At 50.2% G+C, this 21,153-nt stretch overlaps 1 protein-coding gene across 2 annotated transcripts in view; it reads right to left on the bottom strand.

Annotated features, from left to right (window-relative positions):
• Nucleotides 1–1,211: 1,211 nt before the first annotated feature.
• The window catches only part of CAMKMT (calmodulin-lysine N-methyltransferase), a 232,210-nt gene continuing 212,268 nt past the window's right edge, over nt 1,212–21,153 (bottom strand). Inside the window, exons 10-12 of one of the 2 annotated variants that reach the window (XM_038751551.1) lie at nt 13,964–14,095; nt 6,224–6,323; nt 1,212–1,358 (exon numbers count right to left, since the gene is read on the bottom strand). In XM_038751551.1, coding sequence (XP_038607479.1) covers nt 6,246–6,323; nt 13,964–14,095 — 210 coding nt within the window. In that variant the 3' untranslated portion in view covers nt 1,212–1,358; nt 6,224–6,245. Of the gene's footprint in view, nt 1,359–4,181; nt 5,485–6,223; nt 6,324–13,963; nt 14,096–21,153 lie in introns of those variants that run through there. The other variant, XM_038751550.1, reaches the window with a different exon arrangement.

The raw sequence follows: 21,153 nt of genomic DNA, 5'->3' as shown, positions 1-21,153 counted from the left end.
GAACTTCAACTACTGTCTTGGTTACACACCGAGGGTTTCAGTGAGAGCGCGTTAGAGGGAATCAGAAAGCAGAGAAAAGGTCACAAATAAGCACCTTAGGAACAATGAAAGCTTTTCTCGATGCAGGAGCAGTGGGAGAGTTGCTAGAAAAACTGAAAAGGTATTAATCAGAAGTGGCTATAAATCCTCTGGAGTTTTGCTCTTATAAAAACTCCTCAGAGAAAGTCTCGGAGGAAATGCAGGTCAAAGCCCAAAAAAGCTCTCGGTCCGAGATTGCCAGCGGAAAATCTTCCCAGATGCCGTTTAATAAGCAGCAATCACCCCGGGAGTGGGGAAGCCAAGTACGCTTGAAACATGGTTGCAATTCCTAATGGGTCTTGTCACACTTACAGCCCCGCAAGCACCAGGCCGGGAACAGCTGAAGCTGCCTGGCGGTTCATAAAGCCAACAGTTTAAAGTTTATTATGATGAAAGCACTTAATGACAGCCATCGCTAGGAGCTCAGCATTTAGAAAGCTGTGCTCAGTATTAGACATGTAGCATTGGCCACCAATTTTATGTCACAATTGCTACCATGAAATGACCTTTGGTGATTTTTGCTGCATGTGGTGGACAGCTCTTCTTTCACATTAGTGCTCGGAGGCTTTTCTTTGCAGACTATTATGCTGTCTAAAGCTTATTTGGCACTGCCGTGAGCCTTAACCCTTGTTATTACCCCAAAGGCCTGCTGAAAAAAAAAACCCAAACTGCTCAATCAGGATCCTCCAATCCCGTACCGAGCCATCGGCTGCCTGAGCTCATGGGGATATCTAGATGTAAATCTTCTGGCAAATGGCTAGGGTTGGGGGGCGGGGGGAGAAAGCCCCTGTCCCCTCACCCCCTTCACACACCTCCAGGTCTCTGGGGTGGGCAAGGTGGTCCCCCAGGTATGGGGCCCTGGGACTACAGGTACAAATGGCTTAGCTTTTTAATAATAATGGTATTTGTTAAGCACTTACTATGTGTCAAACACTGCTCTAAGCACTGGGGTAGATACAAACTAATTAGGCTGGACACAGTCCCTGTCCCACATGGGGCTCACAGTCTTAATCCCCATTTTACAGATGAGGTAACTGTGGCACCGAGAAGTGAAGCGATTTGCCCAAGGTCATCCAGCAGACGAGTGGTGGAATCAGGATTAGAACCCAAGTCCTTCTGACTCCCAGGCCTGGGCTCTTTCCACTGGGCAATGCTGCTCCTCTTCTTTTGGCCAGGAAAACGACTTTCCCCCCAAAAGGGCCGGGCTGGGCCCCTCATTCCTGTCCCTGTGTGATGGAGACAGACGAAGAGAAAGAGAGAGGGGCAGACAGAGAGAGGGACTGAGGAGAGGGAGAAGAGACAGGAAGACAGACAGGGAGAGGGAGAGACAATTAGAGACAGGGAGGGAGAGGAAGAGAGAGTGTGAGAGCGTTCCTTCGTTAGAGATTGCAGGCGTGGAAATCCCAACCCGAGCACCCCCTGGCTGAATCCCGAGCTTAATCTGGATCCGGTATCCCAGCCTCCTTAAGGAGGTGGGTGGTGTTTGCCGACAGACCCCCTTGGCTGCCCTGGAGCGGGCCGCTCCAACAGCATGGACCGTCCACGCTCTGCCACTTTTAAATTGTGTATATAATTTTATAAATGATATAAAATCTGCTTCTAGTCCCCGAAAACCACCAACACAGCACACTGCAATTTGGGAAGGATTTAAAATATGTGATTTCGGCTGGTCCCTACTGTATTGGGTTTTATATAAAGCTTTTTTCAATAAGGTAAATTGTTACATGACAAACTCATCTTCCACCATTATCATCCGCTGTTTGTGTTTAACCACAGGAGTCCCTGCGCTAACAAAACTGTTGTAATGGCTGGACAAATTACTCAGTTGAAAGCTTTTCACCAAACAAAACAGTATTAATCAGCAGTTCTTATGAAGGTGCTAATTAAAAACAATTTTCTTCCTCAGTTTGCAATACCAAGCCATCTTCAGTGGCACGGTTTCCAATACACAGCGGCTGTCTAGACCTGCTTCGGAGACTCGGTTAACTGTTGACTCTCCCGCTGCCAACCGGCTTCCATCCCTGCTTGCTGGCGTAAGGACGTTTCCCAGCTCTCAGGTGCCCAGGCCGCCTTCTGGTGCCCAGGCCGCCTTCTGGGAGGGCTGGGTGTGTGTGTGTGTGTGTGTGTGTGTGTGTGTGTGTGTGTGTCTGTGTGTGTGTGTGTGTGTGTGTGTGTGTGTGTTTTCTCCCACCCCCTGGAATGGACCGATCCCCCTGGCCAGCTGCCCTCGGAGGCAACCACGGATTTTGGAAGGAGAAGCAGCCCTACTTTGTGCAGCGAGGTTAACTCGGCTCTTGCCCTGTTCCTAGGGGGTGCTCCCTGACCTGGAAAACACCTGTCAGCCTAGGGACCGACCCCTCTTGCCCTGTGGCTCCGACTCCTGAGATCTGACTCTGGATGAATTCCTGGATTCACCCATCTCCGGAGCCAGGAATGCTTATCTTGGGGGAGACTGGGGCCCGCATCCCCACATCCAAACACCAGTAGCTCTTCCACCTCCATTCCTGTTGCCAGAGGCTGATCCCATCCTCCAAGGACTCCTTGTTCCACTGCCCAATGTGGTGGACAGGGAATTGTTCAACTCTGAGGATGGCCTGGCCCTGCCTGGGAAGTTGGGGGGCTGGGCTGTCTGAGGGACGGAGATTAGAGGGGAAGATCCTTGTGGGCAGGGAACATATAGCTTCGTTATTCTACACTGCTCAAGAGCCTGTGATTCCCTTGAGGGTGAGGGACTTCATCTAATTCCCACCTGTGTATTCCTTCCTAGTGCTTAGGACAGTGCACTGCACTCAGTAACTGTTTAATACCACTACCACTACAATTGAGTCCAGCACAGTGTACCAAGTGAGTGCTCAGTATATATGGCTGCTGCTCCTCCCAGATGGGTTGGGGGTTTCGTGGGCTGAAGGCTGGGTGGGCTGGGGTGAGCTGGCACAAAGGAATCCCAGGTGTGGGGTGGGGGTCAGAGGCCAGAGGCCGGGGGCGCTGTCGGAGGCAGGTAGGTTCCATTCTGCTGCTCGGAAACGACAGCACTCCTGGCTGGCGAGAGATCCAAACACTCCAATCCATCTGCAGCCGTTAACTAGTTCGGGGCAGACATCTGGTCACAGATCCAGGGCTCGGGAGGGGGCTAATCCTTCTATTCACCAGCTCAACTGCTAGATCGTCCAGTCCGATTCAACAAGTCCTCCCTCTGCAGGACCCGGCCCGCCCCCACCCGGCCCTGAGGGGAAGCCAACTCCCCTCCAATGCGCCCATGCAATGGACCTGGAGGGCTTTCACGGCCCGACAATTTTTACCTGAAAACCCATCCTGGAAATTACCCTTCCTTAATGGCCGCTGTGTTTTCACCTCAGTGCAAGAATTAACAAAATACACAATTTCTACAAAATAGCATCACCCTATCAGTTGGTTGTTTTGAACACGTAGGTTCCCGTTTGCTGCCTTCTCCTTGCTGAAAATCGAAGGCATTTGGCATAACCAACTCTGGCGAGCGACTTCTCTGCCGCCGCCCGGGTTCCCCAAGGGTTCCTTGGGGAGGTAGCTCCGCCTCTGGCTTTTTCCTGGAGATTCCGGTTAGGAGGACAAAGGAGGGGTTGGAGACTGCCCTGCTCCTGCCCAGGGCCCAAACTTCATTGGGAGCAGAGGGCCTAGCTGAAACTGGGAGGGGCGGGAGCCTGCATTGCCCCTGCCCAGGGCCCGGCCTTCATCTGGAGCAGCGGACCTGGCTGGCACTTGGAGCCAGTGGGGGCTTCTCTGCACTCCAGCTGTCCTGCCCACTGTTCCCCTGGACTGCGGAGATCTCACGGTTTCAAAGAGCCATCCACGGAGGCTGACCATCCTGGTACTTTCTACCCTGATGCCCAGAAATAATTTCTTCTCATCCCCCAGTGAAGACAGGAAACCAACAACTGCATGTGTAACCCCTGACCTTTCCCTCCACGGCCATGACAAAAGTAGACTGTTCTGTTAGAATGGCACAAGCTTCCCACTCGCCTTCCCAGGGAGCACCCGAAACACCCCCACCCCAATCACCACGGCCCTGCCCTTCCCTGAGCCCAGGTCCTGGGGAGAGCCCGGCCACGGGCCCTTTCACTGTCTGGAATTCCATCAGGATTTTACTTGGCACCCGATACAGATACTTTTGCCGATAAGATTCAACCCACTGGCTAGGGCCGTCCAGGGAGGCCCAGGCTACCCACCTTCCTGGCAGGCTCCTGTGGTCCTGCACCCAGGGTAAAAGACATTGGCCAGATGGCTGCTGGCCCCTCATCTGGAGACCCTGTCTTCCCAGAGAGAGAGAGATGTGCATTTTGTTGGCTGCCAGGCATGCATTCAGACTCAGGTCCTGCCAGCTCCTGGATTTCCCTGTGCAGGGGATGTGGGGATGAGCTCTGGTCTCCCAACCAAACTATTGGATGGAAGTGGGAGAGAAGCCCCTTCCCCACAGGCTTGGTGGCTTTCCTTTGTCTGTGTCAGACTTGCACTGTGACTCAGTGTGGAAATATTGCTTGTGCTCTTTCTCCCTAGGTTTTGGCAGTAAACCTTCCTACTCCACCACCCAATTCTGATTTTTACAGGGGAAAATATTAATTCGGGGCAGAATCCCTAAAACCGGCTCAGAAATAAGCTGCCCTTACTGAACCATTGAGCTAAATGGCCTCTGGTCTTTATCTGAAGCTGAGAGTCGACTGCTGCTTTATCCAAAGAGGAATAAATTACTGTTATTGTGATGTTAGCCCGTCACTTGCCATGGCAATTCAAGTTTTTGTGAGGCGGAAATGTGTGCTCTAACTGCGGCTTGACCTCCACCTTCCAGGAGCCACCTAGGTGTTCTTAGCCCAGCACCAGGACAAGCGCAGGATCACCGGTGAGGGGTTTGCTGGGTGAGGAATAGAAACAGCAGTGGGGAGGGGGAGGTGTCAGTGGGGGTGTTCTCTTGGGCCAAGTTGGTTTAATGGGGCACAGAGTGAAGAAGCAGGGAGAGCGAGATGCTCCTGGCCTCATAGCTGTCTTGGTCACAAAGCCAAGTGCAGCACCATGTCCGGGATCACACTAAATGCATTGAGTATTCCGGGAACGTGGCAAGACCGGGGAGCGGGATGTCATTCTGCCGAAGAATGTGCAGAGAGAAACCTGCTTTGGCCGCCCTTGCCGGCCCTGTCAGGTGCTGGCTTTGCACTCGAGTCGCCGTGAACAACTGGATTCTCTCGATTTCAATGAGATCATCGCACGACCGGGGTTATAAAATCCTTTCTCTGCAATGCGGTGGAGTCCCCGGTTGCTGAGAATTTCTTGGGCTGGGGGCTGGTGGTCACGGGGCTGGAGAGCAGTTGAGGCTCGATTTTAGGCCGGATAAAATCTCTTTTCATTCATAGTCAGGGCCTAAATGTGCTCTTCTCGGACCTAAACAGATAATAAGCACTCAGCACACTCCCTGTTCTTGACACAACATACTGAGACTAATCACACATAATTGGAGAGGTGGAGCTGGGGGCGGGGGGGACGTATTGTGGCCGAGGGACAAATGGTCAGTTTATGAGGCTTTTGTCTGAGGGAGTCATTTCTTTCCCGTCCTCGGAAAGCCCCGCCGCCGCTGCTGGGACGAGGGTCGAGCTCTGCCTCCAGTAGGTTTAATCGGCCACATTTGAAGTGGTTAGGGATAGGCAGACAGACAGACACACTTCTCCAGTGGGGGTGGACAGGGAGGGAGAGGGCTGTCTGATGTTGGCGGCTTTCCAGATCTCAGGAAACAGACAAATGTAAAACGTGAAAATAAAACCAAATCCACCCACCAGCGAAAGCATTTGGGGAACAGAGAACGGAGGCCCCTGAGGAGTTTTTAAATGCAAACAAAGCCAATGGGAGCAGGAAGTGCTGCTTGTCCTAGGAAGGCTGGTGGGAAGACCAGGTTGTGCCTGGGGAGTTTAGGGGAGGGGTCGCAGGGTCTGGCGATGTGGCCAGGGAGGGGGAGAATCGTGACAGTAGAACAATGTCCACAGAGGCGATGACAGTGAGAGGCCCAGGGCTTCCTGCGGTCAGCGCGTCGGTCGGTGGTCAGTGGGCCGGTGGGGACTCTCCTCACCAGGTGCATCTCCTCAGGGGCATACAAACCCCCTCCCGATCCACTCAGCTGTTTTCCTACCTCCTCTCGCTCTTTGGTGTCCCTAATCCGGCTTGGTTAAAAGCAAGAGAAGTGGATAGTGGAGGTTTTCCTCGTAGATGCCCCGGCATCCGGCCTTCAGCTGGAAAAAGAAACAAGAATGGAAAAGTCAGGGGAGGCCGATGGGCCATTTTTGGCGGGCATGGCTTGTGGCAGAGATGAGGCAAAGATTCCCCCCCACCCCCCAACCTGGACGGGGCCTGCTTCTCAGTTCCCAGCCCATCTCTTTCATGGCAGCGGGTCATGGATGCCCGGTGCCCCAGCTGCTGTGGCTTGCACCACTGGAGTCGACTCTGTGCTCCCAACGGCTGCACTCATCAGCTGCCCAGTAAGCCTAATGTGAGCCCCTCGAGTGACACTGCCACGGACCTGGGCCCCTGGGTCCTTCAGTCCCATGCCTATCAGGAGCCCATGACCGTCAGGAGCCCCATGGCTGTGAGGAGCCCCATGGCTGTGAGGAGCCTGTGGCCGTCATGAGCCTAGGGGCCGTCAGGAATGCCAGGCTCAACAGGAGCCCATGGCCATCAGTTGCCCCAAGGCCAAAGAAGCCGCATAGCACAGGTTACAGAGCTTACAGTCTGGAGGGGAAGAGTGAAGCCACCTGTGGGCACACTTGAGGGCAGACAGGGCCCAGTTCTCTAATGGTGTAGTGGATAGAGCACAGGCCTGGGAATCAGAAAGTCATGGGTTCTAATCCCAGCTCCACCATTTGTCTGCTGTGTGGTGTTGGGCAAGTCACTACACTTCCCTGGGGCTCAGTTACCTCATCTGTAAAATGAGGATTAACACTGTGAGCCCCATGCAGGACAGGGACTGTGTTCAACACGATTTGCTTGTATTGACACACAACAAATACCACAATTATTATGATTTTTATTAGGAGCTCTCAGGCCATCAGGAGCCCCACAGTCATCAGGAGCCCCATGGCCGACAGTCAGGATACAGTGTTCTGCACACAGTGAGTGCTCAGTAAATACAATTGAATGAATGATCCCCACAGCCCCTGCTGCTTGGAGGGCTTGGCAGAGCATGGATCTTTGGACAGCTGGAGTGAGTGGCTGCACCCCCAGGGAATGTCCCTCAGAACCGTGGGCCCCTCAGAGGCCAGGCTGCTCTCTCCCAGGAGTTGGGGGGCAGCACCCCCCAGGCGCAGGAAGGCTATGCCAGCCTTCCAGAAATAAAGCCAATACTCTTTTTAAAATGGCATTTGTTAAGCGCTTACTATGTGTCAGACACTGTACTAAGCACTGGGATAGCTCCAAGCTAATCAGGTTGGACACAGTCCATGGCCATATGGGACCCCCTCATTTTACAGATGAGGGAACTGAGGCACAGGGAAGTGAAATGATTTGCCCAAGGTCACACAGCAGACAAGTGGTGGAGCTGGAACTTATACTTCCCAAGAGCTTAGTACAGTGCTCTGCACACAGTAAGCGCTCAATAAATACGATTGAATGAATGAATGAATGAATGAATGAATTAGAACTTTGGTCCTTCTGACATCCAGGCCTGGGATCACTCCATTAAGCAGCACTGTTTTTCAGCCTCAAAACCAGATTGAAAAATCTCAACCTCCCATTTCCTCACCAGCCGGAATGTTGGCACAGCAATGTTCACTTCAGGAGCTGTGTGGCCTGGGGCTCTCTACATCCTACATGTCCATTTTATATACCTATATCTTCATATAATATAGATATTTTAATGGTACATGTTAACTGTTTACTATGTGCCAAGCACTGAACTAAGCACTGGGGTAGATATAATATAATCAGGCCAGATACAGTCACTGTTCCATTTGGGACTTAAAGTCTAAGTAGGAGAGAGTAGGATTGAATCCCCACTTTATAGATGAGGTAACTGAGGCACTGAGAAGTTAATTACTTGCCCAAGGTCACCCAGCAGCGAGTGGTGGAGCTGAGATTAGAACCCAGGTCCTCTGACTCCCAAGTCCAGGCTCTCATTTAAATGCCCTTTATAACTGCAGGGATTCTATACATTCTACACATCAGTTAAAATTGAACGAGGTCCATACAATATAGTTGTATGGGTTCTATACATTCCACATATTCATTAGCTATGTGGGAATCTATATATTCTATACATCCACTATAATTGCATGGGTTTATACATTCTATAAATCTCTGATAATTGCAAGAGCTCTATGCATTCTAAAAATCTGTTATAAACACATGGGCTCTATACATTGTCTATGCCTGTTCTAATTGCATGGGCTCCCTACTTTCTACACACTGGTTATAATTATGAGCGGTTGGGAAAGTGCTTAGTCCTGCAGTGCTGACTTCTTTGGATCCATTATAAAATCGTTCACTTTGGATTTTCAATCATCCATTCCCAGGACCCTCCAAAGGGACCGTCTCTAGATGTTGCCAACTTGTACTTCCCAAGCACTTAGTACAGTGCTGTGCACACAGTAAGCGCTCAATAAATACGATTGAATATTCATATTCAATGTTTGTACATATTTATTACTCTATTTTACTTGTACATATTTACTATTCTATTTTATTTTGTTACTATGTCTTGTTTTGTTGTCTGTCTCCCCCTGCTAGACTGTGAGCCCGCTGTCGGGTAGGGACCGTCTCTAGATGTTGCCAACTTGGACTTCCCAAGTGCTTAGTACAGTGCTCTGCACACAATAAGCGCTCAATAAATATGATTGAATGAATCAATGGCAAGTGGAACACTGGGAACATTAAGTGGTGGGTGTGGAGGGGCCCAGGACATCCCAAAAATGGACCTGAGGGGCTCAGGCTGTTCTGAATATAATAATTATGGTATTTTTTAAGGGCTTACTATGAGTCAAAAACAGTTCTAAGCACTGGGGTAGATACAAGGTAATCAGGTGTTCCCACATGGGGCTGACAGTCTTAATCCCCATTTTACAGATGAGGTAACTGAGGCACAGAGAAGTTAAGTGGCTTGCCCAAGGTCACACAGCAGACAAGTGGCGGAGCTGGAACTAGAACCCACAACCTCTGACACCCAAGCCCGCTCTCGTTCCACTAAACCACGCTGCTTTTTTAGCCACACTGCTTCACCTTCCAGTGCCCTGTTCTTTCCCATGGTGATGATGACCAGGGAGCTGGTGGCTCTAACTGGCTTTAAAAAAAAAATAATGGTATTTGTCCAGCGCTTACTATATTCTAGGCACTGTGCTGAGTGCTGGGGGTAGATACAAGCTAATCACATTGGACACAGTCCATGTTCCACGTGGGGCCCACAGTGTTAATCCCCATTTTACAGATGAGGTAACTGAGGCCCAGAGACATGAAGGTCACATAGTAAACAGGTGGCAGAGCTGAAATTAAAACCCAGGTCCTCAGAGCCTCAGGCCCATGCTTTAGCCTCTAGGCCATTCTGCTTCTTGGGGCCAGGTGTCGTTGGGAGATGGGGAGCCCAGCCTCTGCCAGGGAAGGAGGAGCTCAGGCCTCTGCTGGATAACAGGCCCAGGACAGCTCGGTTCTCCAGCTGCTTCTCCACTCACCCTCTTTCCAGCCACGGGGTGTTTGCTGCACTGTGGTTGACGGGTCTGCCTGTCCACCTTTCAATCACCACCTCCCCAGAGCCAGTTCTGGGTAGTGAGAGCCCTGCAGGGCTCCCAAGACTTCCGGGCCCATTGCAAGGGTGCATACTGACTCCCGCCATCCCTAGAACCTCTGGACTTCCCCTCCCCTCCAGCCCCAGGTGAATCGACCCCCAACCCCCAAGACCTGCTCTGATTATTGGGGGCACCTGGCAGAGGTACCCCACTCACACTGTGCCAGGCGGTGCGGGGTGGGAATGAGTGAAGCCAACAGCAACCATTCATTCATTCATTCATTCATTCATTCATTCAATTGCATTTATTGAACTCTTACTGGGTGCACAGCACTGTACTTAGCACTTGGGAGAGTACAATATAACAATAAATAGACATACTCCCTGCCCACAATGATCTTACAGTCTAGAAACAAACTCACATTCTATACCAGTGTGGTTTAGTGGAAAGAGCACGGGCTTGGGAGTCAGAGGACATGGGTTCTAATCCTGACTCTGCCACTTGTCTGCTGTGTGACCTTGGGCAAGCCACTTAACTTCTCTGTGCCTCAGTTACCTCATCTGTAAAATGGAGATTAAGATGGTGAGCCTCACGTGGAACAACCTGATTATCTTGCATCTACCCCAGTGCTTAGAACAGAGCTTGGCACATAGTAAGCACTTAACAAATACTATTATTATTATTATTATTACTATTACCAGCCAGCCCCAAGGATGGCTACCTCAATCAGCTGTTCTCCAGGGGCTTTCCAACCCCTTACCCGGCCAAGACTGCACCTTGGGGCGGGGGAGAGGAAGCCCCCTGTCCCAGCTTGGCCCCAGCTAAGCTCCTAGCCCCAGACCCAGCCCCCAGCTCAGCCCCTAGCCCCTTCCCCAGCTCCTGCTCACCAGTCCCCCTGCTCAGTTCCAGCTGAACCCCCAGCCCCATCTCCTGTTTAGCTCCAACTCCAGCCTCTGTCCCCACTCCAAAGGCAGCTGTAGAAGACTGACATGGGCTCTAAAACGGAGGGCAAAATTAAAATTCATGAATCTCTTCACAGCCATTTGTGTAACAAGATTAAGACGGGACAGCAGAAAATAGCCGCATTATCAGGCGTCTTACAGTACTCCAGCTGGTTCCGCTGTATTCCCAAACAGTGGGGGTAAGAGGATAACATTGAGCCTGGAGGAAAATGCTGCACCTCCGCTTCCAGGGAAGATGGGCGAGCTTTGGACCGAGGTTCAAGTGGACAAGGGTGAGAAGGGGAGAGAGAAGGGGAGTTACCCACACCCCAGTGCAGACAAGGTGTCCCTTTCCCCATCATGCCATCCCCTCCATCGCCTCATTTGCTCCCTTGCCCTCCACTCTCAAATGCTCCACTCCATTGTTTCACCTGCTCCATTGACCCATCCTCTCAATTTCCCCCTCACCCACTCCATTGCCTCATCTGCTCCACTGCCCTTTGTATTTATTGAGTGCTTATTTGTGTTGAGCACTTTATCTAGCACTTGGGAGAAAACAATACAATAGAGTTGGTAGACAGAATTCCTGCCCACAAGGAGCTTGCAGTCTAGAGAAGGAGACTGCATAAATGTTGTGGAGCTGGGGTGGGGGGTGAATATGAAGAGCATAAGGGGTACAGATCCAAGTGCATAGGCAATGCAGAAGGGAGGAAGAAGAGGGGAAATGAAGGCTTAGTCATGGAAGGCTTCTTGAGGGAGATGTGATTTTAGTAGGGCTTTGAAGGTGGGGAAAGCAGTGGTCTGTTGTATATGAAGGGAGGAGGGGTGGCAGACCAGTGCGGGGACACGGACAAGGGGTCGGCGGTGAGATAGACAAGATGGAGGTGCAGAGAGTCGGTTGGTTTTAGAGGAGCAAACTGTACAGATTGGGTAGTAATAGGAGATCAGGGAGATAAGATAGGAGGCAGGTAGCTGAATGAGCACTTTAAAGCCAATCAGTCAATAAACCAATCAAATTTACTGAGCACTTACTATGTGCAGAGCACCATACTAAGCACTTGGAAAAGCATGGTATAACAGAGTTGGTAAACACGTTCCCTGCCCACAAAGCCAATATTGGGGAGTTTCTGTTTGATGCGGACGTGGATGGAGGTTTTGGGGGAGTGGGGAGACAGAACTAGTTCTTTTTAGAAAAATGATCCAAGTAGCAGAGTGAAGTATGGAATGGAGAAAGAAAAGACAGGCGGCAGGGACGACAGTGTGGAGGTTGATGCAGTAGTCTAGGCAGGGTATGATAAGTGCTTGGATCAGCATAGTGGCTGTTTGGATGGACAGGAAGGGGTAGATTCTGGAAATGTGAAAGTAGAACTGACAGGATTTGGTGACAATATGAGTATGTGGTTTGAACAAGAGAAATGAGTTGAAGATAATGTCTAGTTCATGGGCTTGTGAGACAGGGAGAATGGTGGTGCTGTCTACAGTGATAGGAAAGTCTTGGGGAGGACGGGTTTCGGGTGAGAAGATGTGGAGTTCTGTTTAGGACACTTTGAGAAGTCGCTGTGAAATATGAATACAGATGTCCTGAATGCAGGAGGATATGCAAAACTGCAGAGAAGGAGCGAGGTCAGGGCTGGAGTTGTAGATTTGGGAATCATCCACATAGCGATGGTAGTTGAAGCCGTGAGAGTGAATAGTGAATGAGGTCTCCAAGGGAGTGGATGTACATGCAGAACAGAAGAGGAACCAGAACTGAGCCCTGAGGGACTCCCACAATTAGAGGTGTGGGAGGCAGACAAGGAGCCCGCAAATGAGCCTGAGAATGAGCTGCCACAGAGATAGAAGGAGAACCAGAAGAGAAGAGTGTCACTGAAGCCAAGGTAAGACAGTGTTTCCAGGAGATGGGGGTGTTCCACAGTGTTAAAGGCAGCTGAGAAGTTGAGGAGTACTAGGATGGAATAGAGGCCATTGAATTTGGCATGGAAGAGGGTTTTTTTTTTTTTTGCTTTCTGACATGTTGCTTCTTTATTTTTTTTTTGGGGGGGGGGGGGCTCTTTCAGGCCTTAAGAGGGACCAGTGGTCCAGGAAGTGGGTCCAAGTGAGATGCCATTGGTCCTAAAGAGTTAATGGCACATGCCAAGGGACCAGAGACCCCAGACCAGAGCACTGAAACAGGAGATACCTGACCAGAGACCCCAGATTGGAGGCCCCAGACTAGGGCCTCCAGGTCAGAGCCCGCAGGACCCCTGGAGCAGAGCCCCCAGACCTGTTATTCCAGACCAATGTCCCAGGTCAGAGCCCCCAGACTGGAATTCCCAAATTGGAACCCCCAGACCTTTCCCCAGCTGGAGCCCCCAGACCAGAGATTCCCAGACTGGCACCCCCAGGCCTCCCCTAGACTGGAGCCCCCAAGGCCAGAAATCCTAAACAGAGCCCCTGGACCAGAGAACCCAGCCAGGACTCCCCAGATGGGAGCCCCCAGACTCTGCCCCAGACCAGAGCTCTCAGACCAGCGCTCCCAGACCAGCTATGGGAATAAATTTACCCCAAGAGGCAAGGAGAGAATTTTAATAAACAGGAGGCCCCCACAAAAGTTTTCTGCGAGCCCCCTTCCTCTCAAATCCTGAGGCTCCCCTGCACCTATAAAGCACTGAAAAGACAGCTAGCAGAGGCTTTATGTAAGCAAGCTTAGAAATCTCTCCCAGATAAGTGCTTTTGACCTAAATCTTGTAGTGGCTCGATCTGCCGCCTAACCCCACAACTGTGAAATTCAGGATGAGATTTAGCCGCTTGCAACCCCCGGCTGACCCAGCCACAAAGCAAGGGGAGATAAGGATTTAAGGTTTGATATGATACAATTAGACATTCACCTTCTATTTATTGTGGCGCAGCTAAGCATTTAACCTCCTTACAAGCTCTAGGGTTTTCATTAAAACAGAAACGCGGGCTGACCGCTCACTTCTTCCGGGGCTAGTCTGCCTCTGCTGGGGGGTAACTAGTGTGTTCTTGCTGAACAGAGAGATTAGGCGGGTGAACAGAAAGGACAGGTGGAATGGCCATAGGGACCACTGTGGGTCGGCCAGGGGGAAAGCCAGCTTGGCCACTTGGGCAGTTGGCCAGCCGGAGCCACCAGGACCCCACCCTGGGACCTGACCCTCCAGAGCACTCCCCCGGAAGAGGCCAGATCCTCTTGGAGGGGTGGTTGCTGACCCGGCGGGGACTGACCTCGGCATGGACAGTGGAGATATGCGGGTCGTAGTTCTCATGTCTTTGCAGGATCAGGCCGACCTTCTCGGCCAGGCCACAGAACTGGTCCAGGGTGTCCCCTCGGCGCGGCGCCAGCACGAAGGCTCGTCCCTGCAGAGACAAGATGGGAACGTGCACGTGTGAGCCCGGGGAGGCGACCCCGCATGGCCTGCCTTGGCTGGTGGGGACAGGGTCCCGTGCAGAAGCCCCCGCCACTGCCACCCTGAACCATGTGTCAACCATTGAGAGTGGACCACCAGGCTGTGAGATGGCACATGCTGCCCACTGCCTCACTTTGGTGCGAGCACAATCAAAATAGTGCCATGTGCCCTATGGATGCTCAATAAATAGGTACTGGTCACACACACACACACTCACTCACACACACACTCACACACACACACACACACACACACACACACACACACACACACACCTCCCCCACCCCAGCTCTAAACTGCCAGGCAGTCAGTGGTATTTATTGAGCACTTTCAGTGTGCAGGGCTTGACTAAGTGCTTGGGAGAGGATGATACAACAGAGTGAACAGAAACAATCCCTGCCCTTGGGGTACTTAAAATCAAGTAGAGGAGACAGACATTAAAATAAATGACAGGCAAGGGAAGCAGCCAAATGAAAGGATGGGTCTATCTACTCTATTGTACTCTTCCAAGCACTTAGTACAGTGCTATGTATACAGTAAATGCTCAATAAATGTCATCGATTGATCTTTATATAAGTACAGTGTGGGGAGACCAAGTGTCTTTTGGGGTATGGATTTAGGAGCTAACCATTCCCCTCCAAATTGGAGTATAAGGTTCCATGCAGGGGAAGAATGTCATTTTCTGCCTTGTACTTACCAAGCACTTAGTATGGTACAATGTACCGGCGGATGCTCAATGAATTCCCTTCTGGATTCAAAGCTCTTTTTTTTAAAATGGCATTTGTCTCATATGGGGCTCACAGTTTTAGTCCCCATTTTACAGATGAGGTAACTGAGGCCCGGAGAACTGCAGTGACTTGCTCCAAGGTCACACAGCCAACAAGTTAGGAGTCGAATTAGAACCCAGGTCCTCTGACATCCAGGCCTGTGCCTGTCTACTAGGACACGCTGCTTCTGGGCAGGGAAGCAGCGAGGCCCAGTGGAAAGAGCACTCCTATGGACAGCTCCTTATGGGCAGAGAACATTTCTACCAACTCAGTTACACTGAACTCTCCCAACCATTTAGTACAGTGCTCTGCACACAGTAAGTGCTCAATAAATATGACTGATTGATTGATTGATCGACTACTTCCTAAACTGAATGAGTATCACCTACCAATGTTATTTTACTCTGAAAGTCTTCTGTGTGTGAAATTGGGCCATAAAGCCCTGCTCTAGGATACACTTGTCAATACCTTACAGAGAGATTCAGGAGGGCTCAGACTTCCTCACCATTCTAAGCCCTTTTCTATCACCACTGTCAGATACAAGGCTCCGGGGTCTTGGTTCCCAATTCACTGAGACCGATCGCAATGGTCACCATCATGGCAGAGCTGCTCCTTAGAGCCTCACATGCTTCAATCAATCATAGTTACTGAACGTTTATTGAACATTTATTGTGTACAGAACACTGTACTAAGCACTTGGGAGAGTACAACACAACAATATAACAGACACATTCCCTATACACAACAAGCTTACAGTCTTGACAGTTAAACAGACTTTAACATAAATAAATAAATTGTGGATACATGCATGCTGTGGGGTTGTGGGTGCGGGGTGACTAAAAGGAGTAGATCAGGGCAATGCAGAAAGGAGTGGGAAAAGAGGAAACGAGGGCTTAGTCAGGGAAGTCCTCTTGCAGGAGATGTGCCTTCAAAAAGGCTTTGAAGGTGGGGAAAGTGATCGATCGTACATCGGACATGAAGAGGGGAGGGCATTCCAGGCCAGAGGCAGAATATGGCTGAGAGGTCAGTGGAGAGTTGGAGGAGATCATGGTACAGTGAGTAGGCTGGCATTAAAGGAGCTAAGTATGAGGGTGGGTTTGTATTAGGAGAGCAGTAAGATGAGGTAGGAGGGGGCAAGGTGATTCAATGCTTTATAGATGATGGTAAGGAGTTTCTGTTTAACACAGGGGTGGATGGGCAACCATTAGGGGTTCTTGAGGAGTGGGAAAACATAGACTGAATATTTGTGTGGAAAAATGACCCAGGCAGCAGAGTGAAGTAGGGACTGAATGAGGCCACTAGAATGAGGGCCAACTACTGTGTCCTCAGGCTTATAATAATTAGGGTACTTGTAAAGTGTCAAGTACTATACTAAACACTGGGGAAGATATAAGTTACTCAGTTCAGACACAGTCCCTGTCCCTCTCAGGGCTCATAGTTTAAGTAGGAGGGAGAAAAGGTATTAAATCCCCAATTTACAGATGAAGAAACTGAGGCCCTGGGAAGTGAAGTGACTTGCCCAAAATCACACAGCAGGCAAACGGCTGAGCCCAAAAGAGAATGCAGGTCCTCTGACTCCTGACGTGATCTTCTCATTAGGCCATGCTGCTTCACTGTTTGCCACCAGAGGGATTTTTTTCTTCTTTCGTAAAGAATTAAGTTGGTGTTTGAGGAACAGTCTTGGGGTTGCCATGGTGGGAGGATGGGTATGTGGGGGGTGGTCTTGGCTTCCACCTCCTCTCTCCCAACGTTGCACTGAGTCTCCGAAGTAGTAGCTGTAGCAATGGCATTTATTGAGCACCAACAGAGTGTAGTGCGCTGAACTGAACACTTGGAAGTACAACAGAAGCTCTAGAAATGTAGGATGATTCTACTCTGCTGGGGCAGATAGATGTAGAAATACTGAATAGGCAGATGTTCCAAGTGCTGAGGATTAACATCAATATATCAATACGTGGGTGCAAGAGAGGAGGGGACTAAGGGTTTGTCAGATTTGGGGTACTACAGTTGATCAGGGAAGGAGGTGGTGAATAAGATGGGATTTTACTGTACTCTTCCAAGTGTTTAGTGCAGTGCTCTGCACAAAGTAGGTGCACAATAAATACCATTGATTGATTGATTGATTTGATTGATTTAGGTGAGCAGGCCTGTGCCTCTGGGCACATGCATGTTTGGGTGTGTGTGTGTCTGTGTGTACGTATTTTTGTTTGGGGGAGAGTTAAGGCGTCTACTTGGGTCAGGACACAGATGCTCCTAGATCTGCAGAGCTGGGAAATTTCTGTGCAGATGGTGGACTTGCTCCCTTCATTCACCGTCCCTCCCATCCCCACAGCACATATGTATGTATATATGTTTGTACATATTTATTACTCTATTTATTTTACTTGTACATATTCTACTTATTTTATTTTGTTAATATGTTTTGTTTTGTTGTCTGTCTTCCCCTTCTAGACTGTGAGCCAGCTGTTGGGTAGGGACTGTCTCTATATGTTGCCAACTTGGACTTCCCAAGTGCTTAGTACAGTGCTCTGCACACAGTAAGCGATCAATAAATACAATTGAATGAATGAATGAAATGAATGAATATCTGTAATTTATTTATGTATATTAATGTCTGTCTCCCCCTCTAGACTGTGAGCTCGTTATGGGTAGGGACGGTGTCTGTTTGTTGTATTGTACTCTCCCACATACTTAGTACAGTGCTTTGCACACAGTAAGTGCTCAATAAATGCAACTGAATTTATGAATGCACTAGACTTGAGAATATGGACACTCAGGACTTGCACCTCAAACTGCTCAATCTTCACATACACAAACACACACATACACATACCTGCCCTCCATACGCAAAGGGGACACTCTGGATGGTGACAATCCTATGCCAGAGAAGAGCAGCCTGTAGCCTGGTCAGGTGTGTGTGTGTGTTCAGTTTCTTAGATTTTCCCATTTTCTCTCCCTCCTCGACAAAACAGTTAGGGATGAGGGAGAGAAGAAGACACACACACACACACACACTGTACTTTTACCATGTGTTTACGTGTCCACGCGGTGCACAAGACACATAATTATAGCAGCACCGCCTGTGCCACTCCACTTAGGGTTCTGTCAGGCTTTTCCATTATTAATTGCTGTTTTCAGGAGGTTTTCAAACTTAGCCAGGAAAATTTGCTCTAACGTGAAACAGGATATAATCCATGGTCTCAGCAGGGGAGCGGCGGCTTTGGCTTTTCTGAGATTTCCCAGAGGCTACTGAATCGCTCCACAAGTCGGTCGCCTCCCGGGCATTCTAAGCTGCGATCCGGGTGCATTTTCCAGCACTTGGCAAGGACTGTTTTCCCAAACAGGTCCCCCAGAGAGGAAGTCTCAACCCCTGCTGGGGATGACTCGGAGCCAAAGCCCCCACTCCCTACCCAGGAATGCCCTCCTGCCCCTCCTGCTGGGTGGAGCACCCCCACCCCACTGTGGCCCAGTACTAAGAACTGGGGTAGATACAAGACAACTGAGTTGGACACAGTCCCGGTCCCACACAGGACTTACAGTATTAATCTCCATTTTAAAGTTGAGGTAACGAGGAACAGAAGTTAAGTGACTTGTCCAAGGACACACAGCAGTCAAGTGGTGGTGAAGTCAGGATTAGAACCCAGGTCCTCTGACTCCCAGGCCTGTGCTCTTTTCAGTAGACCACAGTGCTTCTCATCATATCCTCATTCAATCATATTTATTGAGTGCTTACTGTATGCAGAGCAATATACTAAGCACTTATCATTCTCATATTATATCATATCATAATCATCATATTCTGCATTGTATTCCCACCCTCTGCCCAGGGACATGCTGACATGTCCTTTCTACTCCTCAGGTGGCTAATTTCATGGTGAGGGATTTGGGTTGCTGCCTGTTAGAGCCCTCAAGTCTCCCTCCTGCTCCCACTGTTTGTAAATCCTCTCCATGGGTCTGTTGACTCACCCTGTTCTAGGAGGAGCAATCAATCAATCAATCAATCAATCAATCGTATTTATTGAGCGCTTACTATGTGCAGAGCACTGTACTAAGCGCTTGGGAAGTACAAATTGGCATCACATAGAGACAGTCCCTACCCAACAGTGGGCTCACAGTCTAAAAGGGGGAGACAGAGAACAGAACCAAACATACCAACAAAATAAAATAAGTAGGATAGAAATGTACAAGTAAAATAAATAAATAAATAGAGTAATAAATATGTACAACCATATATACATATATACAGGTGCTGTGGGGAAGGGAAGGAGGTAAGACGGGGGGATGGAGAGGGGGACGAGGGGGAGAGGAAAGAAGGGGCTCAGTCTGGGAAGGCCTCCTGGAGGAGGTGAGCTCTCAGCAGGGCCTGGAAGGGAGGAAGAGAGCTAGCTTGGCGGATGGGCAGAGGGAGGGCATTCCAGGCCCGGGGGATGACGTGGGCCAGGGGTCAATGGCGGGACAGGCGAGAGCGAGGTACAGTGAGGAGATTAGTGGTGGAGGAGCGGAGGGTGCGGGCTGGGCTGGAGAAGGACAGAAGGGAGGTGAGGTAGGAGGGGGCGAGGTGATGGAGAGCCTTGAAGCCCAGGGTGAGGAGTTTCTGCCTGATGCGCAGATTGATCGGTAGCCATTGGAGGTTTTTGAGGAGGGGAGTAATATGTCCAGAGCGTTTCTGGACAAAGATAATCCGGGCAGCAGCATGAAGTATGGATTGAAGTGGAGAGAGACACGAGGATGGGAGATCAGAGAAAAGGCTAGTGCAGTAGTCCAGACGGGATAGGATGAGAGCTTGAATTAGCAGGGTAGCGGTTTGGAGCAGTGAGGCTATGCACTGAGTACCCACCAGGTGCAGTGCTCTGCACTGGATGCTTGGGAAAATACAACATAAATCCAGGGCCCATTTCCCCGAGTGTCCCTGAGGCTGTCTGGCACTGCTTGCCCCAGGATGGGGGAAATATAGGCTCCCAACAGGTCTCGTATCAACGACTCAAGACCCAGCAAAGCTCAAATCCTCAACTCCCTTCCCCAGCTATGTCCACCCTGGTTAGCAACCTCTCGGTTCCACCAAGAAGTAGCCCTCGAGTCCTTCCCCAGCTAGTAGCTCCTGACCAAGGCCAGGCCAGATGTGATGAACTGAGGGGAGCGAGAAAAGGGGCAGCAAAGGTGAAGGAGAAAGGGGAGGGGCAGGGAATGATCTCGTACCTTGATCTCGTACCTTCTAAGCTGAATGCCCTCTTACTCAAGTCCTACAGCCCTCCTCTCACCTTCCTCATCCTCTCCTGCCTCTGTCTGCTCCTCCTCCTCCTAATAATAATAATAATGTGTGGTATTTGTTAATTGCTTCCTATGTACCAGGTACTGTATTAAGCACTGGGGTAGCAACAAGCTAATCAGGCTGGACACAGTCCCTGGCCCACATAGGGCTCACAGTCTTAATCCCCATTTTACAAATCAGGTAGTTGAGGTACAAAGAAGCGAAATGACTTGCCTAAAGTCATACAGCATACAACTGGTAGAGCCGGGATTAGAACCCAGGTCCTTCTGACTCTCAGGTCTGTGCTCTCCCCACTAGGTCATGCCACTTGTCCTCCTCCTTCTCCTTCTCTTCCTCAACCGTCATTTTCTTCCCCTGGTCTGGTCTCAGCCTCCCGACTTTACAGCCCTGGGATTACCAGGCTGGAAGGGCTTGGGGAGTGGCCACCACAGTAGAGTCACAAAATTAAAGATATCAAAATAGATCGGGGCAGACAGGTGAGGTGAGAGCAGAGAGACGGGGGTGACTGCTAGGTGTGGGGAGCTCTTGGGAGGAAGCAATCTAGCAGTCTCAGAAACTCCCCATGGTGTGGTAAAGGAAAGAGCTACAGTCTAGCCCCTCTAGACTGTAACTTTGTTGTGGACACAGAACATATCAACCAACTCTGTTATACTGTACTCTCCCAAGCACTTAGTACAGTGCTCTGCACACAGTAAGGGCTTAATAAATATGATTGATTGAAAGGTGAGGGCCTTCCAGCCAACAGGTACAAGCCTCCCGTTTGGCAAGGATCAGGAAGACAGGAGAGGCTAAGCCAGTGTGACAGAGGGGCAGATGATGGACCACAAATTTGTTTGAGGGTAGCGGTGAGTGATTACCATTCTCACTCCACCCACTGCCCGCAGATTTCCGCTGAACTATCCTCAGGCCGGAATAGCGCTGTGGAGCACTGCTGTGGGAGCACTGATGAGGGAGCACTGCTGGTCTATTTTA

Source organism: Tachyglossus aculeatus, chromosome 9, assembly GCF_015852505.1.
Source record: "Tachyglossus aculeatus isolate mTacAcu1 chromosome 9, mTacAcu1.pri, whole genome shotgun sequence".
NCBI classification, from domain to species: domain Eukaryota; kingdom Metazoa; phylum Chordata; class Mammalia; order Monotremata; family Tachyglossidae; genus Tachyglossus; species Tachyglossus aculeatus.
Note: the sequence above shows the minus strand (reverse complement) of the source record. Positions and strands in the feature narration are given on the sequence as shown.